Source organism: Zingiber officinale, chromosome 4A (genome assembly GCF_018446385.1).
Source record: "Zingiber officinale cultivar Zhangliang chromosome 4A, Zo_v1.1, whole genome shotgun sequence".
In the NCBI taxonomy this organism is placed as follows: domain Eukaryota; kingdom Viridiplantae; phylum Streptophyta; class Magnoliopsida; order Zingiberales; family Zingiberaceae; genus Zingiber; species Zingiber officinale.
Window position 1 is genome coordinate 138,020,880 of NC_055992.1, and position 24,745 is coordinate 138,045,624.

The 24,745-nt window shown below is 37.6% G+C and overlaps 2 protein-coding genes and 1 long non-coding RNA gene across 3 annotated transcripts; all 3 read left to right on the forward strand.

Annotated features, from left to right (window-relative positions):
• Window positions 1-1,147: 1,147 nt before the first annotated feature.
• Window positions 1,148-4,876, forward strand: LOC121971422 (probable alkaline/neutral invertase D). The gene is made up of 5 exons (XM_042522683.1): window positions 1,148-1,363; window positions 1,645-2,039; window positions 2,833-3,264; window positions 3,710-4,268; window positions 4,432-4,876. Exons 2-5 carry the CDS (start codon window positions 1,656-1,658, stop codon window positions 4,725-4,727), a joined length of 1,671 nt encoding a protein of 556 aa, XP_042378617.1. The 5' UTR covers window positions 1,148-1,363; window positions 1,645-1,655; the 3' UTR covers window positions 4,728-4,876.
• Window positions 4,877-5,518: 642 nt separating this feature from the next.
• Window positions 5,519-11,655, forward strand: LOC121971423 (auxin response factor 17-like). The gene is made up of 3 exons (XM_042522684.1): window positions 5,519-6,667; window positions 9,541-10,063; window positions 11,313-11,655. The coding sequence occupies exons 1-3, from the start codon at window positions 5,669-5,671 to the stop codon at window positions 11,324-11,326; spliced, it is 1,536 nt and encodes a 511-aa protein (XP_042378618.1). The 5' UTR covers window positions 5,519-5,668; the 3' UTR covers window positions 11,327-11,655.
• Window positions 11,656-16,091: 4,436 nt separating this feature from the next.
• On the forward strand, window positions 16,092-18,609 carry LOC121971424. Its single transcript, XR_006109132.1, has 6 exons — window positions 16,092-16,359; window positions 16,519-16,588; window positions 16,665-16,742; window positions 17,493-17,579; window positions 17,711-17,769; window positions 18,337-18,609. It is a non-coding gene; the product is annotated as an uncharacterized LOC121971424 (long non-coding RNA).
• Window positions 18,610-24,745: the final 6,136 nt, after the last annotated feature.

Genomic DNA, 24,745 nt, shown 5'->3' on the forward strand with positions numbered 1-24,745 from the left:
AGTGCAATATTCACCTCCCCTCCTCTATCGCACTCTTATTGTACCCTACAAAATCAACTATCAAGGGATAAGACTTAGGATTATAGATTATGAATCTAACATCCATAAAAGAGTTTGAAGAGATTCTTTTAATCATCATCTTTTATGATTTTATATGAATTATATCCCTTAAATAAAATTTTTGAATCCAACCCTATAAATACTTAGCTATAATTTTTCAAAATGATTCCATGTCCATGGATTATATGGACCGTGGTTCAGTCGAAATGAACCATGGTTTAAAGTATGGATGTGATATTTCCTTTTGCTTAATCTCGTGCTGAGACAAACTTTTGCATCTGAAAAGAGACGGATAGTTTACATACAAATTCACAGGTTTCATCATTTACCTTTAACTTTTAGGTAGTGTTTACTAGAGAGGATGAAAAGAACAAGATACATAGAATTCGAATCCGTGACTTTTTGATCAATGACAATAATTTTATCATTACGTCAAGACTCTCCCTCAATCTCCGACTACCTACATACAAATAAGTTATGATGAAGTTCTGTCAACAACAATAATACACAGAAAGGAGTAGCATCCAATTGAGCATTGAGATTTGATTTGATTAATTTGATAGACAAGTTAACCGAACATTATAGGTTTTGTTAGGCACGACTCGTGACGTCACTTCCTTACACGAACTCGAAGCTAAACATTATCAATTTATCCATCCACCTTTTCCCCATTCTTTCGTAGTAAACAATCATTTAAATATCCACCCAAAACAAGCATCTCTCACTCGCAATAACTTCCAACAACCAGGTTGGGTCCGCTATCTGGGACCCTTTGGAACTCTAATAACATTAAGGCAGTTTTTCGGGTTACCATTTGCTAAGTGCGAAAAATCATTACAATCGACCTCCTCACCTGATTCGCATGTTCGAACTGTGAAACATTTAAGTGCAGTGCACTCCAATTTCTGCCAGATCTAACTTTTATTTTCATTTTTTTAATTATTAAAATACACTAAAATTTTACTGATTAAATTTCTCTAATTTTTTAATGGAAATTGCCTAATCCATCAATTATTTTTATTTATTTATTATTTATTGGCATCGATTAAATTCATCTAAATGTCGCCGTGATTAGCCAGGGGAGCAAGAGACGGCAGCCGTTATCTCCATGTCAGCTAACGCTTTCGACGGCCGTAAAATACCAGAGGCCAGCTACGCTGTTTCCTTTTTCTGATCTTCTCCCTTCTGCGTCTCCCTCCTTGAGCTGGTGGCGGCGGCCCCGCGTCGTTTCCCTCGGACCTTGGCGGCCTCCTCTTGATTCGTAGAGCGAAACCGACTGCTCTCGCTCCGTCCGCATTTCTTGGTATTTTGTTTGCAGTTTTCTCCCTGTTTTTGCTTGTTCTCTCCTCCAGGCATGTCTAGTTTCTTCGCAGTTGTTCACTTGTTTTGTTGAATCGAAGTTGATGGATATGACGCTTAGTTTATGGAAAATGGGTTTTTTGTTGTCCTTTTTTTTGTTCGATCTCGTTGTATGGCTTTTGATCCTTGGTCAAATGAGAAATGTAGGTCGTTTGTAGTTTCGAGCAAGAAAAAATGTTCTTTCCAGTTGGTTTTGTTGTTAAATGATGGAGTTTTTTGATGCAGGTAGTTGAGGGATGGACGGGTTCAAGGAATCAGGGCTTCGTGAGGTCGGATCCTACGCTTCTAATGCGGAGGCGGATGACCTTGATCTGTCGCGGCTCCCTGACAAGCCTAAGCTCAGCATCGAGCGGCAAAGGTCGTTCGACGAGAGATCAATGAGCGAGCTCTCGATCAATGTAAGAAACCTTGAGAACTATGACAGTTTGTACTCCCCTGTAGGGTTTAGGTCCGGGTTTGACACTCCTGCTTCATCGGCTCGCCAATCCTTTGAGCCGCATCCGATGATTGGCGAGGCATGGGAGGCGCTACGGAAGTCATTGGTGTATTACAGAGGGCACCCTGTAGGCACTATTGCGGCTAATGATCATGGCTCAGAGGAGCTCCTAAACTATGATCAGGTAGTTTACTAGTTTCAGAGTTTCTACATATCTTGTTGATCATATTGATCCTAAGGAGATTGGCATTTGACTGATAATGGGAAACTATGAGCTAAAAATACGATATCCTCACCTCTTAGATATTTCTTAGTAAAGTTGTAGCAAATATTTGATGGCTTGTTTAGTTAGATGATAATAGTAGGGAAAGAAAAGAAAAGAAAGGAAAGAAATTGTTTTCATCTTTAGTTGGACCAATTGGGGAAGCCTTTTTATTCATTCCTTTATCTTGCTACCACCCAAGTCGGATGGTTATGGAGCGAGAGAGAATACAAATCATTAGGAAGCACAACATAAGGACATTACTTTCTTCCTTCATATTCTGTTAAAGTAAATTTGATGGGTGAAAGTAAGTGGCACTGAGGAAGATAATATGATTCTTTCCTTTAAGTTTCTCCTAGCTTAAAATGCAATTTTTTTTACTTCCCTTCAAGTAAACTCACCATGAGCCTTCACTACAATAACTTTCTTACCATTTGCGATCCTTTTAAATCCTTCTCTTTCTTTAAATGCTTTGCAAAGTGCATAGTAGCTATGTATCCTTGACCTTCTGATGCATTCTTTTTCCAGGGAAATACTCATGATGTTATAGACACAACCATGTTAGGCCTTACTTGCTTTTTCGGTCATCTTCATATTCATGATTTGGTTTATAACCTACTTTTTGGCCATAATCTCACAAGGATAAGAAGACAAAAAAAGTCCATTAAAATGTTGAACTAGTGTTTGGTTTGACAATTGGTTTATATCTATGTAGGTCTTTGTTCGTGATTTTGTACCAAGTGCACTTGCTTTTCTAATGAACGGAGAACCGGAGATAGTCAAAAACTTCCTTTTGAAAACTCTCCGCCTTCAAGGTTGGGAAAAGAAGATTGATCGCTTCAAGCTGGGTGAAGGAGTCATGCCAGCAAGCTTCAAAGTGCTGCATGATCCTGCTCGAAAAACAGATACTTTGATTGCTGACTTTGGTGAAAGTGCAATTGGAAGAGTTGCACCGGTTGACTCAGGATTCTGGTGGATTATTCTCCTTCGTGCTTATACGAAGTCCACTGGGGATTTATCTCTTGCAGAAACACCTGATTGCCAAAAAGGAATGAGGCTTATATTAGCTTTATGTTTGTCTGAGGGCTTTGACACATTTCCAACCCTCCTTTGTGCTGATGGATGTTCAATGATTGATCGAAGAATGGTAAGATGATAAATATCCTTCTACACACCTGTCTTTACTCAGCAGCATCGATGATTCAATGTTTTATTTGTCATAGATGCATAATGTGCATTATATGTATAGTTATTGTTGCAAAAAGCTACTTTGCCACCTTTTGTAGTTATACAAGTGAAATTTCTTCAAGTCCTAAGTTGTCATGTGCTAAGGTGAGTTCAATCAACTGCATGTCTGATTGAGTTTGCTTGTTTATGTGCATTGACTAGTGTAGATACAACCGCAAGATCAATTTCTACATATTTTTGTCTGACATCACATTATTCAGCTTTAGTTGTTAGACATAAACTATATTTTTTCTCTCACACTTCTTGTTGAAAAGAATTATTTTACTTTGCCACAAAAGTTTAAAGATTGATCCTTTGTTTACTTTGATACCTACCTATTTACATGTGTTATGTGTCATTTTCAGGGTGTATATGGTTATCCTATTGAAATTCAAGCCCTTTTCTTCATGGCCTTGAGGTGTGCTTTGTCGATGCTCAAACATGATGCCGAAGGGAAAGAATTCGTGGAACGGATAGTGACACGACTGCATGCGTTAAGTTACCATATGAGGAGTTATTTTTGGTTCGATTTCCAGCAACTAAATGATATATACCGCTACAAAACAGAGGAGTACTCTCACACAGCAGTCAACAAATTTAATGTGATCCCCGATTCAATTCCAGATTGGGTGTTTGAGTTCATGCCTACTCGAGGTGGCTATTTTATTGGTAATGTCAGTCCAGCAAGGATGGATTTTCGATGGTTTGCATTGGGAAATTTTGTTGCCATTTTGTCATCTCTTTCTACACCAGAGCAATCTATGGCTATTATGGATCTAATCGAAGAGCGTTGGGAAGAACTGCTCGGTGAAATGCCTCTCAAGATAACCTATCCTGCGATTGAGAACCACGAGTGGCGAATCATCACTGGCTGTGATCCTAAGAATACCAGATGGAGTTATCACAATGGTGGATCTTGGCCAGGTTAGTTGAATTCAGATCATCGAAACTTACATGTTACAATGGCTATAAAACCTTATGCTCAAATGCAAATTCTCTCGAGTTCCTTACGATTAGCATGTGAGATACACAAATGGGTCTAACCATCATGGAACCATTCTTCCACTGTTTTTTTCTGTGGTTGCAGTTCTCCTTTGGCTGCTTACTGCAGCCTGTATCAAAACTGGTCGACCACAAATTGCTCGACGTGCAATAGAGCTCGCGGAGAGCCGGCTATTAAAAGATGGCTGGCCGGAGTACTACGATGGCAAATTAGGGAGGTATGTAGGAAAACAGGCTAGGAAGTTCCAGACATGGTCCATTGGGGGTTACTTGGTTGCGAAGATGATGCTCGAAGATCCATCCCATCTTGGAATGGTTTCTCTCGAAGAGGACAAGGCAATGAAGCCTCTGATAAAGAGATCGAATTCATGGACTTGTTGAGAAGTTTATGTTTTAATAGAGACATTCTTTTTTTATCGAATCCCCTACAATATCGATCATCAATTCTCATCCTTCATGATTCTTACAAAGAAGGTTTCCTTCTGTATAATACATGCAACTGCAATACATTCATTTGCGATTCTTACAAAGAAGTTTATGTTCGACTTGCATGAACAAGGATCGCGGATCAAGAACAAAAGGAGTTTATAGATAGAGCAAAGAGTTTGCGGATGACTAAAGAGACTAAGTGAAGAACAGAAGAGATTATATAAATTAAAAGATGATAAAATATTTTTAGAATTTAGTTTTAATATATAATTTTATTTAATTTAGGGTTTTAAGGTTTATGGATTTTTTCCTTTTTAAGAGCAATTGTTTTATTTTTTAAATTCCATTCTAGAGGCAAGACAGAGACCCCATCGCGCCGATCCAACGGCCGAGATGCTCTGCGCCGATACGTACGGCTCGAATCCCCCGAGAGTAACCGACACCGAAATATGGGGCATGTTCGAATCTTAAAGCGCCACGTGTGGGCGAGCGTTGAATGTCGTACATCATGCAAGCGACACGTAGTGACAAATCAGGAGGACCAGACGCTTACGTCTCCATTGCGTACCCGCGTACCCAGCGCTGGCACTCAAAGCGTGTATTCTCGTCACTGTTAATCATCTTGCTGCGGGTGCGGCGACGGGTAAACCGCGTAATTTTGTGAGAGGGAAATGTGGATGCCGTCATGCTGATCTACGGGTCCCACACCGCATGGTTTTACCCGCACCGTTACCTACTCGCCCTCCCGCATAATCCCTTTTCCGTCTCCCCTGCGCCCGCTTGCCTGCGTTGTCTCTCCTCCGTTTCCGCCGCTATAAATATCTCCCTCCGTTGCCGCAGCTTCGATTCGAATCTCGGCTCCCCGATCGGGAGATCGAGAAACCCTACTCGAAATGGCGGTCGGAGAGGTCGACCCCCAGGCGTGGAAGGCGTGTGCCGGCGCCGCCGCCCGCTTCCCCGCTGTCGGATCCCGCGTCTACTACTTCCCCCAGGGCCACGCCGAGCAAGCCTCGTCGCCTGTCGATATACCCGGCGTCGTGTCAGCCGGGCTCCTCTGCCGCGTGTCCGCAGTCCGCCTCCTCGCCGACGTCGACACCGACGAGGTCTTTGCCCGTATCAGCCTCGACCACTGCTGCTTCCGCAGCCCTTTTATCTCGTCCTCGACCGTGCCCGCTATCTCTCTTGAAGAAGACGGCGGGTGCGGCGGCTTTGTGTCGTTTTCCAAGATCCTGACAGCTAGCGATGCCAACAATGGGGGTGGGTTTTCCGTGCCGAAGTTCTGCGCCGAGTCCATCCTCCCGCCGCTTAATTACGAGAAGGTCCCAACGGTGCAAATTATCCACGTGCGTGATCTTCACGGAGTGGCCTGGAGCTTCCGGCACATTTACCGCGGTACGCCGCGCCGCCACCTCCTGACCACGGGATGGTGTAATTTTGTCAAAGAGAAGAAGCTTGTTGCGGGTGATTCGATAGTCTTCATGAAAAATTTATCCGGCCAGCTTCTTGTCGGCATCCGCCGCACCAGCCGGTCCTGCGGCCTCACCGAGTATCCACGTTATTATCCGAAAGAAGCATTGGGGAAGATAGAGAAGCACTCTTGGAGCGAGGGATTCTCCAGGGATGTTAAGGGTAAGGTTCCGGCCTCGTCCGTGGTGGAGGCATTCGGATTGGCTGGGAAGGGCATGCCTTTTGAGGTCCTGTACTATCCTATGGCTGGATTTCCGGTCTTCGTGGTGGCGGAGGAGACTGTGGATGCCGCGTCAAAGGTGCGTTGGACCGTAGGAGCGAGAGTAAGGATCTCAGTGGAAACGGAGGGTTCAGCGAGAATGTCTTGGTTTTATGGCACTGTATCCAAAGTGTCAATGCAGCGATCACCATGGCGAATGCTTCAGGTGCTTTATTCTTAACTTCCTAAGTAATATCTTTTTCTATTTTTGTTACTTGAAATCTGGTTCTTCACTTGGTTTCTGTCTTCGTCTTGTTGTTACGTTGTTGACGGCATTTGTGAAGCTATTGATTTTTTTATTATTATTCTTTATCAATTTTATGAAGAGTTGATAATTTCTGAAGAATGATGCTCTTCACATTTCTTGACTTCGGTAAACATCCCTTTTTAAATCGTGAAAGGAATCGCTAAAGACCCAAGATGTTACACATTATGAGAAATACAGAATTGGGGAACAGAGGTCCCCACGCAGTCATGTAAGCTTAATGTTGATAGATTCAGCTAAATATAGAAGAATGTTCAGCATTTCAATCTACACTTACATTGGCTTCATGAGGAATGTTATTTATCTCAACATGCCACTCCTTGTTTAGGATCTCCAAGCGTCATAGAAAATGGGCATGATAGAAGAATCAGCACGACCCCTTCTATTTAGTAGCTGGGAAGCAAACATTGAGTCGGTTTCAACAATGAGTTACTTCCAATACAATAACCATGCCAAGGATAGTTTTTCTTTGCTTGCCAATATTTTGAATAGAGAAGATAAGCTTAGCCAATTAAGTGGAAATAGCTGTTTGTCCATTGACTCAGGTAATCTCCTATTAGCCCTCCCTTGTATGCCAGTTTCCTTGGCTATCTGAATGCTTTGTCCAAGTTCAGCTTCCATGCCCCCAAAAGGGGTTTAACTAATGACTTCCATTTGTTGAGACTGCGGCATAAGCTTGTGTGTAAGTTTAAGAAATGGTATGGATTTTGGATGTTTTAAGGGCCATTACATGGTGGCTTAATGACCTTTATCCAAATCAAACACTGCTTTGTTTCTCTGATTCTGAAGTAGCCAGGAAATGCTAAAAAGGATTGGCCTTGGAATTTTGTGGTTGGAAAACGTCCATTTGACTATGGTTGAATAATGTTCATTCTGAATGTTTGAAAAGTAGAAGTTGGAGTGATCTAGGAAGGGATGAATCTAACTCAACAAACACTTGAAGCTTGGGAGCAGTCTCTAAGAATATGAAGACTCGACTCACTGCTTCTTGGGCTGACATGACAAGATACTTGATTGGATGAATCTTTAGAGGATTTGCCTTGGAATTTTGTGGTTGGAAAACCTCCATTTGACTATGGTTGAATAATGTCCATTCTGAATGTTTGAAAAGTAGAAGTTGGAGTGATCTAGGAAGGGATGAATCTAACTCAACAAACACTTGAAGCTTGGGAGCAGTCTCTGAGAATATGAAGACTTGACTCACTGCTTGTTGGGCTGACATGACAAGATACTTGATTGGATGAATCTTTAGAGGATTGGCCTTGGAATTTTGTGGTTGGAAAACCTCCATTTGACTATGGTTGGATAATGCCCATTCTGAATGTTTGAAAAGTAGAAGTTGGAGTGATCTAGGAAGGGATGAATCTAACTCAACAAACACTTGGGAGCAGTCTCTGAGAATATGAAAACTTGACTCACTGCTTGTTGGGCAGACGTGACAAGATACTTGATTGGCTGAATCTCTAGCTCAATAAATGATGGAAGGATGGCATTGGCAGCGACCAGACAAAGAAAACAACACACTTTGTGGCCATTTTATTTGCACTTCCACAAGATGTCACTCGTTGTAGGATTACAGCAAATCCTTTCATAAGCTGATTTTGTAGTGTCAACACCAATACTTGAAGGAGTTCAGAATGTGTTAGTCTTGTTGGTTGGTGGTTGAGACAAATTGAAATGGAAATTTTCCTTAATAATGAATTTGATGGATAGTTTGAAGTATAAATTCCTCCCTATTGATGGTTGGGTCATGTGCTTTTGGTAGAAGCTACAGATTTTTTAATTCTAGGAATTTTCTGCAGATAATGATCAGTAATATTATAATTTATAAATCTCATCAAGTGATCTTTTATAATACCAAAAACTGACTGTTTCACCTGAGCCCATGGAAGATGTTAAAAGAGACAATGGGCCAAGTGTTACAACTTGCAATGCCTACTCAGTTAGAGGTCTGTCTATTTGGTTGTAAAGGACCAAAAAAGAGAGATTTTGGCCTCTCTATGTAAACCGAATCTGATGCCATAACAGGGGTTGATTTTTTGATCAAGTTGTGGTAGCGTATACTAACTGTTACCGGAAAAATTAAATTTTACACTACCAACTGTTACAAGGAAAAATTAAATTTTGTACCCTAGATATTCACTCTACCTATGCATATTATTAATTAATGGAAACTAACACACATCAAGACTTAATTTTACCAACGGTAATTTTGTATTCACTCTACAAATTTTCTCTTCCAAACCAATCTCTCATCTAATTTAGTTTCATATATTATTCATAAGATTTTCTCAGGCATTGTTCATGTAATAATAATATTGAAAATAGACAACCAACACACAACAAGGAACACATACTCTAAAGGTCTCTCTGTTATCCCCACATATCCTAAAATAAATTCTCATAATTAAGGTTGCACCACATATGCCGCACCACATATGTCATACTGTGAACTTTTCGGGCTAGACCCAACAAAAGTTGGGTAATAAAGTCTAACAGTTTGTAATTTCAATGATGAAGACCAAGACAACAATAGGGAAATTTAAGGTCTTTCAGTCTTGGAGCAGGTCTGAAGAGGCACATATGGAGTGTGGTTTTAGCACTCTATTAGTAGATAATTGATCTTATTGCTTTGGCAAATCTGTAGCATTTCTATCTTCGAGAAAAGAGACGTGGAAATTTATTAAGCAACAGAAATGATAAATTTAAAATATATTGTTCATTGAGTAAAAACCTGCTTCTCCACCAACTTCTTTTCCCTTTCCTTGTTGCAGGTCTCTTGGGATGAGCCAGAGGTTTTGCAAAATGCCAGAACTGTTAACCCTTGGCAGCTTGAGTTGATTTGTGATAGGCCTCAGCTAGATGCTCCCTTTCTCCCTCCAAAGAGATTGAAGGGAATAGAAAATTCCGAATCTCGTCGTGACATACTCGTTGAAATGACAAGTTTTCAGATGATAGGATCGGAGAGTGGAAACAGAAAACTCTTTGATTACAATTTGTTTCCTGCTAGCATGCAGGGAGCCAGGCAAGATTCAGTCAATGCACCTAGTGTATGGGACTGTGTCAACCATTCTAAGCAAGTGCTACACAATGGTCTAGCACCACAAAAAAATGGTCTGATCATAGCCTTAAGTACCGAGATCAACACACAGTCAGGAGATTCCTGTCCACCTAGCGACAATAGCACCCAAACCTCAGACGGTAAAAGTGCTGAGCCAGCAAATAACCAGGTCAAGGTTTCTACAAGATCTCTCCGGCTATTTGGTAAAGTTATTCACATGGAGCTGCCTCATAATGGTAATGTTACAATGAAGATCAGCAGTTTGTCATTCAGTTCTGAAGGGCTTCAGCCTTTCAGTTTCATATCTTTGTTACAGTACTCGTTTATTTAACATACTCATGATACATTTTTAGTTTGAAATATTCATACTTTGCTACGGGACTAAATAATTAGAACTTAGCAAAACATTAAAGATTTACATGAAATTTTATAATATATCTGTCATATGCCCTATAGAGTTTGAGTTTATTTCTTTAGATTTTTTCCCTATCCAGTATGTCTTAGGATTGAAACAATAACGTATCTAATTTTGTTGATGTTCTATCTTTCCCTGGTTTCATCTGTTTGTTTCATGTTACTATGTTCATTGAGTTACTTATTGCAAGTGATTCCCACCCGAATGTTGAGAAAACATTCAATGGTAAATAGTACTATCGTATAATAATAACGATTTGTTATATGACCATCTGTCATTTTTTCTTGAATCCATTTTCATTGCATCTGATTAGATAATCAAGTGAATTATTTTTAGTTCCCAAATTTGACTTAGCAAGTTTTTGTGCATGAACTTGTATTTTTGGTTCCTGTCACCATCCTGGTTTAAATTGCGGTAGGCATAATTTTCAATTCATTCTTTAGTGTCTGGAGACAAAGGCTTGTATAGTTTAACCCTAAAAGTAATGAATTGGTTAGATGGCAAAAGATAAAGACCTAGATTTGATTGGTTAGCATCATTTTATCTCATTGCATTGCCCAAATTCTACTAGCCTCAGTATTTCATAATAGGTTGGTTCATCTAGCAATATAAAGCAAAATGTGAATAGATTGTCTTTTGTTCATTTTGTACAAGATCCATTATTTAAACTTTAACTGTGAAGATTTTTTCCCCCGACCAATTTCCAATCAATAAATGCAAAACCAATAACTCAAATGACCACCTCTCAACATAGATGGATTCACATGTGATACAACAATCTAGTTGAGAAATTTGTTTGCGTGAGACTAAATTTGTTATTGAAAAATATGTATTGTGATTGGAGATAGATCGGTGATATTTGAAGCTCGAATTATATTTTTTTATGATGGGGTAAATTCTAAATATAGTTCTACGGATCAAATAATTAAACCTGCGATTACTGGAATTTCTCTATGGGTTTTGAGTGAACTGCAAAATTTGTGTCAATTTAATGAAACTACTGGTGCATATTTTTTTTTCATTGTTAATTCTCATCCCTTGGTGCTTGACATCTATGTTTGTTTTTTCAGGAATGCATTCATGAGGATAACGTGAGTGATTTCGAAGTGCTATGTCGAAGGCCTTGTCTATAAGGATTAACCATGAATTCCTAACCACTATGACTTGCTTCTCCTTGCTGCAGTTATCTTAGCATTGCCTTGATATTCCACATGTTTGTTTTCAGTGAATTTTGTTAGCATCAATTGTCTATACCATTAGTTTCTTATGTTCTATTTGTTGTATACTTTTTGTCGTTTCATGTTCCTTTTAGTATCGCACCACATAGTAGCAGGTTGGTCACTAACAGATTTGTACGTCGTACTGGAACCTCATCACATTACTTATGTTCATTAGTTACTGTTGCTTCTCTGAGTCCCTAAGAATCCTCATCACATGCCTTTACCATCTCATGCCTTTACCATCTCCCTCGTCTCAGGTGCGTTCCCTCCCTCCTCGAGTACTTTAGGCTTTGTGGCAGACGCGCCCATCTTCTTCTTCCTCCGTACGTGAAGTCGTTGTTGGAGAAGGAGAAGGCCATTTTATAAGCGGGTGATCAAGTGGCCGGTGGTGGTGCGCCAGCCCTAGCAACTTCAACATGCATAATGTGTTATGTGATGGCAGACCGCTGAGGAGCTTTCGACGCTCTTTGTGGTTTGCCATTACCTTTTTTTTTTAAAAAAAAGAGTTGTCAGGCTGTTAAAGTAACAACTGTTTGGAATATTGAGACAATCAATAGCCGATTTCATATGGCAATGGGACCGGGCAGACCCTGCAATCCAGTCTGACCTGGCCTGACCAAAAGTCTGCAATGTGGCCTAATTTAGGCTGTGCCAGACACAACCCGATAAAGGGTTGGACTGCGTCGGGCCTATCTCAGCCAAAAACCAAATCAGACTCTAAGTCTGACACGTTTATGTAGAGTTAAAAATAAAAAATCGGGGTTCAAGAATAAATATTATGTTCCATTCAATATAATAAATAAATTTAAATGCTAGCAAGTTTGGTTTATTAACCTAATTTTTCTTTACTTCCACTCTAATATTACATTAATTTATCTAATTATCTTCATTTCTTTAGATATAAAAAGTTAAAATGAGATATAATTTTTTTAAATTCAACACATTCAGACTAGAAGTTAGTATATTTTCAATTAATACTCAATTGGATATAAAATATATTTTGATTTTAGTTAAATAATGTTGAATTTAAGATACATTATATTTTATTTTAGACATTTTATATATATATGAGAGTTTTTGTTCTCTCATGATAAATTGATTGATTTTCAATTGATCGAAGTTGTCCATTTGATATAAAATATATTAGATTCTAATTCAATGATATTAAATTTTAGAGAAATTGTATTTCATTTTAATTTTTTAACTAAAAGATGAGGTAATTAAGTAAATTAATGTGCAATAGGGAGTTGAAGCATGGAGTGATAATAATTTTTTGTAACATAGGAATTGAAAAGAAATTAAGTTGAGTTTGTATATAGGGATTTTAGATAATTTGCTGGACGTAAAAAGAAGTTGAGTTTGTATATAAAGATTTTAGGATAATTTGCTTTATTAATAATTTATGCTATATTTATTTATTAATTTAAAAAACATTTAATTATCTATAAATTTAAATCACATTTTATTAGAAAGGGTTAAAATTAAAAGAGCGTTTCAGACATCCTACTTTTTAAGAATACCTTTACTTTTGTTGCAGCAGGCCAGTTGTTATAATATTATTACTTGTAATCGCAAATACAATACTATTGTGGTATTTAGCAATTGCTTGTAACTTCTATAAATTATGCAGTAGCTATTTAAGTAGCTTTTATAACTATTTAAAAATATTTTTATTAATTAAAATAATTTTGATGAAGTTTAAATAATTTTGATTAAATTAGTATAAAATATTTTGATATAATAGTATTCTGGATAAATAATTTAGATTTTAAGATTTAAGTTTTAAAGTTTAGTTAAAACTATGTACATTTATTTAGTAGCTTCGATAATTATTTAAAAATAATTTTAATTAAATTTAAATAATTTTAACCTTAAAGATTATTTTGATATAATAATATTTTACATATAATAATTTTGATTAAAATAGAATAATTATTTTTTTGAAATAGAAATTTAGTAGTTGTTACATATTATAATAGTTATTAATAAAGTAGCTCTTGTACGTTGTAAGAGGTAGCTATAAGTGTTATAATAGTGCGAAAAGTAAGAGACTTAGTGAAAGTTGGAGTGCCCTTTTAATTAATTTTTTTTTAAAAGGGAAATAAATCTGGTGCTCTTTCAGTTTTTGTCTGATTATAGATTCATTTAAATACAAAAAAAAATACAAATTTTTATAATTTTAAATTATTCAGGTTATATTTATCAATTGGATAAATATTTAATTAATTTATGATAATTATATTTAGCCTCATTGATTATTTTTAGGATGATCGATCTGATCCCACAGAAATTTTTTATCGACCATCAAAATAAATCGAGAAACGCATATGATGATCAACTCAGAAATTTAGCAATCGAGAAACGTATATGATGATCAACTCAGAAATTTAGCATCCTTTGATTATGTTCCTATTTAGAAGAAAAATTTCTATAAATATGTTAGGTGCCTGAGTGACAATCTGAACGTCCTACTGCGATATCATAATCTCGAGGACAATTTATAATAATAACAAGCTTATATTATCGGTAATATTGATCCATTTTATCACCTCTAATCTAGTTATATTGAAATTTTGTTACGTTCAACGGTTCAAGGTTAGGGTGGTTGCTGTAGTGTTTAAAGTTTGAAATTCATTCTTAATAATTTCTTTTTACTGAATTATAACTAAATCAGCTTGCTTGGAATGAGACTTACAATTTAGAATACTTTTGAGTTGCTTAAAAGTTTAAAATACTAAATTTGAAATGTCTAAAAGTTAAATATAAAATAAATATTTGGACAATATCTTATGAGTCAGGTTGACTAAATTGACTAAGTTTGAGTTTTGATATCTAGGTTTCAATATTTGACAATATATGGTAATTGTAGATGCAATCGTCCGATTGGGGAGATTGTTAAAGTAATTCCCCTTTGGTCAAGAACTGACTAGTTTGATGTAAAGAAGAGTTAAGTAAGTCAAGGTTGACCGGATACTTGACTAGGAAAGTCCTAACTGAATATTAGGCAATGGAAAATCCTGACGAGTGAAGTCAGATGAAAGACCTAGTGAGTGAAGCTAGGTAGTTGAAAAATCCTAGTGAGTAAGCCAGGTGAAAGACCTAGTGAGTGAAGCTAGGCAGGTGAAAGTCCCGGTGATTGAAGCCTGGTAATAGGAAAATCCTGATAAGCAAAGTCAGGTGAAAATCTTAGTGAGTGAAGCTAGATGAAAGTCCTGACGAGTGAAGCCAGACAGATAGAAATACCTAGTGAGTGAAGCAAGGCAGGTGAAAGTCTCAGTGAGTGAAGCGGGGAAGTGGGAAAATCCTTGTCACGTCCCGGAGGCGGCACTGTCCGAAGAAATTTCGGCGAGCATCTCCCCTGTACGGCGGACAATTTGAAACTTTCTACAATGCCCTCTGGGCCACATATACCTCGGCCAACACGGCCGGAACAATAACAGATAATAAAACAATCACCCACGCAGTTAATAATTTAACAAACTGTAATAGTGATAATATGACTCAAAAACAACCTACTCAACTACACCCATAAAACTCAAAACATATTCCTACTCCACTACACTCATAAAGCTCAAATCCGACGATAATATCAACTTACCTCTTCTGCCGTCCAGGCAGACATGTAGTAAAATAAATCCAAATAAAAACTCATCGACAATATCCATATAAGATCCAAGTGTATCAAAATAGAATAAGTCTCAACATAGTCTAGTAAAGAACACCAAAAGACAAATAAACATCCTCGTGGACTGCAGGGGACTAGCGACTGGAACTCTCTCCGGACAGCATTAACCTGAAAATAACAACGGAGGAGGGTGTGAGTCCAACACTCAGCGGGTAACAACTGATATGCATAATAAAGAAAATAACAGACAACACTAATCATGCGTACAGTCTTCTGATACAAGAAGAATAAATGCAACTGAAACAAAATAGGATAAAACTGTACTAACCAGGACCAAGGTATAAGTACAACAGGTCGTCAGACCGAGAGTGTCATAAATCCTGTATGCATGTCAATCATATGCATCCATATAAATTCAGCAAGTAAATGCAGCAAGCACAAACAATAAATGCATCATGCATATGCTGCAAATGTCATGGTCACCCCTGACGTTAGTAAGTCATCTCACACACAATGGTGAGACCGAGTGGGTAGGGTTGTGACAACCGTGCACTCTGCCATCACTGCCCCTGATGAGTGACCGAGTGGACGGGATGCTGTCGGAGTACACCTATCCTCCTACCCCAAATCATAAATAGGGGAGCTTAATGCTCTCATCTCACTACAAGAAAATTGAGATTTTACAACACTTAAAAGACAACGTTTTTTTTAAAAAGCGTTGTCTTTTTCTTTTTAACAACGCTTTTAATGAAAAGCGTTGTCTATTTCTTTATTTTCTTACTAATAGACAACGTTTTTTTAAAAACCGTTGTCTATTAGTGATTTTTATGGGTCAAACACAACACTTTTTGAAAAGCATTGTCTATTAGCATTTTTTTAGTATCTACGACAATGATTTATAAAAAGCATTGTGTATTGTTAAACCCTCATCTAAATCTGGGATAATACAAACCGTTGGATCAAGTACCCTTAGGTTTCACTCTCACAACTCCTCATCTCACGCTTATCTTCCCGAACCCCTCTCACAACTCCTCATCTCATGCCTATCTTCCCGAACCCCTCTCACGCCCTCTCCTTCCAACTCCTCCTCTTATGTCCTCTCCATCCAACTCCTCTCCAGCAAACCCCTCTCCGGCGAACTCCTCTCCGCGAACCTCCTCTCCTCTGAATTCCTTCACCTCTTCGTCAAATAGCAAATGCCCTAATCACTCCGCTCTTGGATCGCCGCCTCCGCACTAGATCTACTCGTCGGTGGTTTCCTCTGCAAAAATGGTAGGGTTTACGGTTAATTCGACAAGGTTGATTCTTTTGTTTCCTGTTTTTTTCCCTGCATCAGATCATTATTTTGAAAGGTAACACAATATGTACGAATTAGTGTTTTTCTGAATTCTTTCCGTGACAAATTCTTTAATTTGCTCTTGGCATCTGCAGGCAAATGCTTGGATTTCAAGAGCATCAAAGTATCGGAGTTCAGTTTGGAAGGTTAGCGACAAATGGCCAGGTGATACTCTAATTAGGACGGGATCTATCACCTATGATATATATTTAGGGTGTTGCTCAACTGTTTTATTTCTCAGGTTATAATGCCAGTGACTCAGATTCTGATGAGGAGAAGATTAACATCAAATCATCAGCAGAAGGACCTGGTTCATAAGGTGAGTTATTCTTCTGCTCTGTTTGGTAAATTTTTAAACTCAGATTCTAGATGATTGATGCTCTATCAAGTTAAAAGGCAAAAGAAATAAGTAGCCATGGATCACTTTTATTTTATTTTTGCATCTCAAATAATTTATAGTGCAATATATCGAATATTTGAAAGGTCCTGTAAAATTGAATGGCCAAAGTGATTTACTGCTAATCTTGAACTATCTTTCACATATCTAGTTCTTTTGATTCCTGTTAATTTCATTTTTATTAATTCATTGATCATGACTCATGACAAGGAACACAAATTTGTCTTTCTGTTCTAATCTTGGTCAAGTGAAATTTCCTGCACGATGTTAAATATACCACAAAATTAAATAGTCTAGTGCAAGAAAGATATTCTTTTAGAATTTTAGGCCTTCATTTTTAAGTTGTTTTGTCATGTGCCTTAGTCTAGCTTGAGATGACAGCATACAACGATGATTGCTCTCCTAGAGATGCTCAATCCTGAAGTTTAAGAATGAATTAGAGGTTTATTTCTCGAATGTGAAATTTATATTGTCAATATTTAGTTCAATAATCTTTGTGATTTTGGGTTGTAAAACTCTCTGCAAATTGGTTTGGGTACATGATTTAAAATCTTACTCCTGGAGTGGAACTAGATAGTTTGGTACTATTTTGATAGTAGGTATTCAGAGGAAAAGAAGAGGGAGGAGCTTAGCTTAAGGCAATGTTGATGTTTTTTTCATTAATGTTCACAGTTTACAGAAGCGGAGTATTCTCGAGAAGAAATTGATGAGGTGCGATCGGAGTTGGCAGAATATATACAAGATCATATTTATGAGTAGGTACGTTCAAGTTTATGTAAGTTCATTACCTTGTTTTAGTTAAAGTTTATGTAAGTTCATTACCTTCTTGATGGCCCAAAAACATCAGATGAGTTTAGGAATATGAATTTGGGATTGTCGTACCTTTTCAGGTCAAACAAAATATGACTGACAGAACTCATCAACTTCTAGATGCTTGATCAAAGGGCAGGTAATATCCAAGAGTCGGCTTCAATATCTTGTAGAAAATACCATGTTTACTGGTTCAAAAATGGTTTTTTTCTACCTTCATGTTGACATGTTGAATTTTTAAATCCTTTCTTTGCACTCTAGAATCAAAGCCATATTTTATATGTATAGTTTAGTACACCGGAAAACTACATTTGCTACTGAAAAATTTCAAGTCAAATTGTGTTTGATAAAGCTACAAGTTCTGCAAACCAAAGAAATCAGAACATATGCTGATTTCGACTTTAGTTCATATGTAAGAACTCAAATGAAATATATGCTGTTTTTTTTGCACTGCATCTCTAATTATGTATTTAGGTCTCATAGTGGTTTCCCTAGCATATCCAATTATACTATTCTTTTTGCTATATTTCCATGACGGAAACAAAGTAGCACAAGTATTTTTCGTTTGCTCTATTCCCCGTTATTTTATGTTTAATTCTTTTTCTCTTAAAAATTATTGTATGGTGTGAACTGTGACCTTTATTTTCAGTTATTACCACCAAAAATTTCTTTTGCATAATACTGATGGTATTGTTTTCTATGACAGATACACAGTGATAGGTGTTTTGTCCCAGTCTCAAGCCGTCAATCCATTTTGATCAATATATCTAGTAGAAGTAAGCATGCAGATCGTTGTCTTCGAGGCCGGCTAGCTATTTTGTACTTTTTTTATTTTAAATTTGAATGCCACTAACTATTTTGAAACAGAAATATTTAGTCTTTGTGTATAGTTGAATTCTCCTGTAAATACGAATACTTTGTAGTTGAATTCTATTGTTTGGTACGAGTTTGAAATCATTAGCTGAGCTAATTAATGCTATTTTATATGTCAAATTCGAATCTGGACATGGTAAAAGAAAATTAATAGTTTTGTAAATATAAAAAAATGATTTTGTAAATAGATTTTTATTTTATTTTTTTTTAAAAAGACAACGCTTTTAAAGCGTTGCACAAGTGTTGTCTTTACCAAAAACAACAATGCTTTTAATGCGTTGCAATAATGATGTTTTTGCAAAAAATATACAACGCTTTTAAAGTGTTGCAAAAGCGTTGTCTTTGCTACAAACGACAACACTTTTAAAGCGTTGTCTTTGAGCAGACTTTTAACAACAGTGCTTTTAACAACGTTTTTTCAGTCACATAGACAACGCTTTTAAAGCGTTGTCTATTAGCTTTTTTCTTGTAGTGTCTCCCGGTACACGATGACGGGGAGGAATTTCTGCCGGCTACCACGCTGCGTCACACTACCCATGAGCGGACCAACGGAGCCAAACAGAGTCCGACCGCCTGCCGGCTACCACGCTGCTACACTAAACCAGCGGAGCCAAACAGAGTAGAACTGTCTGCCGGCTACCACGCTGAGTCACCAGACCAACGGAGCCAAACAACAGAACTGTCACACACCTGTCTGATCTACCACTAACCCATGAGTGGTGGTGTGTACGGATACATGTAACTGGCGATGTGCTCGACAATAATGGAGCAGACTATCGCACAGCATGCAATCATGTAAGATAATGCATAACACTAAACATGGCAATATCATGAACAACATAACAATAACCATATATATGTTGGTTGCTACTCGAAAAACCTAATGGTTCCATTGTACAAAAATTTTATACAAAGGTCTGAACCTTTTCCTAGCTACCATGTGTTCTTTTAAATTAAACTTGGATCGCCTACGGAACTTAACACGTTTGATCCAAAATTTAATCTGTTTGTTATTTTAGGTTTAGACTTGGATCTCCTGCGGAACTTAACACGTTCGATCTAAATCACCTAGGTTATTAATTCCATTAAATATTAATTTCCAAAATTGGCTTTCAGGACTGCATGGCGAGGCACATGACCTTCTTGGATATGGGAACAACCACTACCGCCTAGACAAAACCTTTTAAGGAAAGCTAATATTTAATTTCCTTAAATAACTTTAGGTCAACCAAAAAGAACAATCAAATCACAAGGAAAAGAAAAACAAAGAACACAACATCGAAAATAAATTCGAAATACTAGAATCACATCCCTCTTGTATTTGGTATTTTTTACATGAAGATGAAACTAGTATGATGCGGAAATAAAAAACTAGTATACCTTTTCTTTTGCAAGCAAAAACTTCTAGGTCTTCTACCGTATTCCTCTTCTAACCTCGGACGTTGTGCGGGCAACGGTCTTCCGAGATGAGAAACCACCAAAGCACCTTCTTCTCCTCCTTGCAAGGTTCGGCCAAATCAAGTGCACCTCCAAGGAAGAAGAGAAACAACCAACCAAGCTCTAAGGGATGAAAGCTTTCTCTCCTTCTTCTCCAAGCTAGAAACCGGCCACCACTTGATCTCCTAGAGGAAGAGGAGGTTCGGCCACAACAAGGAGAAGAGAGATCTTGAAGGGGCCGGCCACACCAAGGAAGAAAAGAGGGAGAAGAATAATAAAGTTGTTGTGTCATGAAGGCACCCCAACCCCCTCTTTTATAATCCTTAGCTTTGGTAAATAAGGAAATTTAATTACAATAAAATTTCCTAAATTTTCCTTCACATGAATTAATTAAGAAAAATTAAACAAAATTTCCTATTCCTTCATGTCATGGCCGGCCACATCATTAAGAGCAAACAAGGCTATTTCAATCAACAATTAAAATTCCTTATTTGTCTTTGGAAATTTTAAAAAATAAATTTTCCTTTTAAAATCCCTTCATGGTTGATAAAAGAAATTTCTATAATTTTAATTTTTCAACATGTGAATAATTTACAAAGAAGAAAAATAAAATATCTTTCCAATCTACAAATAAGGAAAGAGATCTAATCTCTTTCTTTAATCTTTTGTAGATCTTTTTAAAAGAGATATTTTAATTTTTAATCTCTCCTGTAAATTATACCTTTCACATAAGAAAAATTTAAATTTAAAATTCTTTTAAATTTAATGGGGGCCAGCCACCTAAGCTTGGGTTCAAGCTAGGGCCGGCCACCCATGAACCAAGGCTTGGCCGACCCTAGCTTGATCCACAAGCTAGCTTGGCCGGCCCCTATATCATGGGTATGAAGGTGGGTATAGGTGGGTATAGCACTCTATAAATAAGAGGCTACAATAGGGACCGAGAGGAGGAATTGGTTTTGGTCTCCCGATAAAATTAAGCATCCCGTGTTCGCCCCGAACACACAACTTAATTTTATCAATAATAATTCATTCCACTAGAGAACTATTATTGAACTACCGCACCAATCCCAAATTACATTTTTGGGCTCCTTCTTATTATAAGTGTGTTAGTCTCCCTGTGTTTAAGATGCCAAATGTCCACTAATTAAGTAAGTTACTGACAACTCATTTAATTAGTATCTTAGTCCAATAATAGTACCACTCAACCTTATCGTCATGCCGGACTAAGTCCACCTGCAGGGTTTAACATCCCAATCTTTATGAGCTCATCTTGGGGACATTATCAACCTAGATCACTAGGACACAGTTTTCTTTTATAATTAACAACACACACTATAAATAATATCATTTCTCAACTTATCGGGCTTATTTATTTATCGAACTAAATCTCACCCATTGATAAATTAAAGAAATAAATATCAAATATATGTATTTGTTATTATATTAGGATTAAGAGCACACACTTCCACAATAACTGAGGTCTTTGTTCCTTTATAAAGTCAGTATAAAAGAAACGACCTCTAATGGTCCTACTCAATACACTCTAAGTGTACTAGTGTAATTATATAGTTAAGATAAACTAATTCCTAATTATACTACGACCTTCCAATGGTTTGTTCCTTTCCATTTTGATCATGAGATACTGTTTATAATTTATAAGGTACTGATAACATCATCTTCTGTATGTGACACCACATACTATGTTATCTAAAATATAAATTAATTGAACAACTACAAACAAATGTAGATAATTTGACCAAATGTGATTCTTTATTCAAAATAAATGTTTACAAAAGCTTAGGCTTTCAGTATACACTCCAACAATCTCCCACTTATACTAATGACTAAGCTGCCATATCTTCTGCCATACATTTGATTCCCATTCCCTCCACATGCCGATCGAAAGCTTTTGCCGGAAGGGCCTTAATGAAAGGATCTACCAAGTTATCTGCTGATGTAATCTTGGCGATGACAACTTCTCCTCGCTTCACGATATCTCGTATCAGGTGGTACTTGCGCTCTATATGTTTACTTGCCTTATGAGCTCGTGGTTCCTTCGAGTTTGCAAATGCACCGCTATTATCACAATAAATTGTGATGATTTTGGGCAAACCAGGAATTACATCTAAGTCCATTAGAAAGTTCCTGAGCCATACTGCTTCTTTATCTGCCTCAGAGGCTGCTACATACTCAGCTTCCATGGTTGAGTCCGAAACGCATTTCTGCTTAACACCCCTCCATGCAATGGTTCCACCTCCTAAAGTAAACACATAGCCTGATGTAGACTTACTGTTGTCCCTATCTGATTGGAAATCTGAATCCGTGTAACCCATAGGGAGCAAATCGTCTGCTTGGTAAACTAGCATATAATCTTTAGTCCTTCTCAGGTACTTTAATATATGCTTTACCGCAGTCCAATGTCCTTGTCTAGGGTTACTCTGATATCTGCTAACCATGCCCACGGCAAAACAGATATCAGGTCTCGTACATAGCATTGCATACATTAGGCTTCCTATAGCCGAAGCATAAGGAACCGCTCTCATGTCCTCTATCTCCTTTGATGTCTTCGGAGACATCTCTTTAGATAGAGCTACTCTATGCCTAAAAGGTAAGAAACCTTTCTTGGAATCTTGCATGCTAAAACAAGCAAGGATTAGATCTATATATGAAGCTTGGGACAGACAACATTCTTTTCTTGCGATCCCTTATAACTTTGATCCCAAGAATGTGTGCACAATCTCCTAAGTCCTTCATATCAAATTGTTTGGACAACCATACCCTTACGTCCGATAATACCTTGACATTGTTGTCAATTAACAAAATATCATCTACGTATAGTACAAGAAATACCACCACATTTCCGTTACACTTCTTGTATACACAAGACTCATCCAGACACTGAATAAATCCATATGACTGGATTACTTCATTAAACCGGATGTTCCAAGACCTTGAAGCTTGCTTCAGTACATAAATGGACCGATTGAGCTTGCACACTAGATGCTCTTTGCCTTTTTCAATGAACCCTTCTGGTTGCTTCATATGGATGTTCTCTTCAAGACTTCCATTAAGGAAAGCTGTCTTGACATCCATTTGCCAAATCTCATAATCCATATGAGCAGCAATGGATAAGAGTATCCGGATAGACTTAAGCATGACTACCGATGAAAAGGTCTCCTCATAATCGATTCCCTCTTTCTAAGTGTACCCTTTCGCAACAAGCCTAGCTTTGAAGGTTTCTACCTTCCCGTCTGTCCCTCTTTTCCTTTTGTAAATCTACTTGCATCCAACGACTTTTACACCATCGGGTGGTTCTACAAGCTCCCAGACCTTATTAGAGTACATAGACTCTATTTCAGAATTCATTGCTTTTTGCCAAGATACTGCATCTATATCTTGGAGTGCTTCGTCATATGTACGGGGATCAGGTTCATGTTTACCCCGAATCAAGTCCGAAGACTCTCCCAAAAACATGAATCTCTCAGGTTCCCTCACCACTCTCGCACTACGACGAGGCACCGTCTGTGGTTGTGTATCATGTGTGACACGTGTTGTAGTCTCTTGTGGTACTTCATCTTGTACTTTTGGTAATAAAGTAGACGTGTCCTCTCTAAGTTCTTCTAAAACAACTTTGCTACTGGGCTTGTGATCCATTATATAGTCTTCTTCTAAAAACTGGGCATTGGTGCTAACAATGACCTTCTGGTCTTTAGGACTATAAAATAAACCACCTTTCGTTCCTTTGGGATAACCCACAAACACGCGAACTTCTGTACGAGATTCTAACTTATCAGCATATGGTTTCAGCACATGTGCTGGACTACCCTAAATTCGAATATGTCTTAGACTGGATTTTCGCCCATTCCACAATTCTGTGGGAGTAGAATAAACTGATTTAGAAGGTACTAATTTCAGAATGTACATTGCTGTTTCCAGAGCATATCCCCAAAACGAATTTGGTAATTCTGAATAACTCATCATCGATCTAACCATCTCCATAAGAGTCCTATTCCTTCGTTCTGCCACACCATTCTCTTGGGGTGTACCAGGTGCAGACAGTTGGGATTGAATCCCAACCTCTGATAAGTAATTCCTAAACTCTCCTAAGAGGTATTCACCACCACGATCAGACCGTAGTGTCTTGATACTTTTACCTAGTCGTTTCTCCACATCAGCCTTGTATTCTTTGAACTTATCAAAGCACTCGGACTTGCGGCACATTAGGTAAATGTATCCGTGTCTTGAATAATCACCTATAAAAGAGACAAAATATTCAAAACCACCTCTTGCTTGGACAAACATAGGACCACACAAATCAGAATGAATCAATTCTAACACTTCTTTGGCTCTATACCCCTTGGCGTTGAAAGACCTCTTGGTCATTTTACCTTCCAAGCAAGATTCACAAGTTGGAAAATTTTCTAACTCTAATGAACCCAAGAGTCCATCGGCTATAAGCCTCTGAATCCTACTTAAGTTAATATGACCAAGTCTTAGATGCCAAAGATATGCTTGGTTCATTTCTGAAGGTTCTTTTCTCTTATTTGAGTTAGAAGATGTGTTATTAATTTTCATATAATGCTTTGTAGGAGAAATTGGATTTAAAGTATACAAATTGCCAACTAATGCACCAGAACAGATAATCACTTTATTTCTCTTAATAACTACATCGTTACTAAAGGAAACTGAATATCCATCCAAAAATAGTTTAGAAACTGAAATTAAATTCTTTCTAAAACTAGGTACATAAAGACAATTTCTTAAAACCAAATTTCTATTTCTATTAAAAGATAAGTAGATGTCTC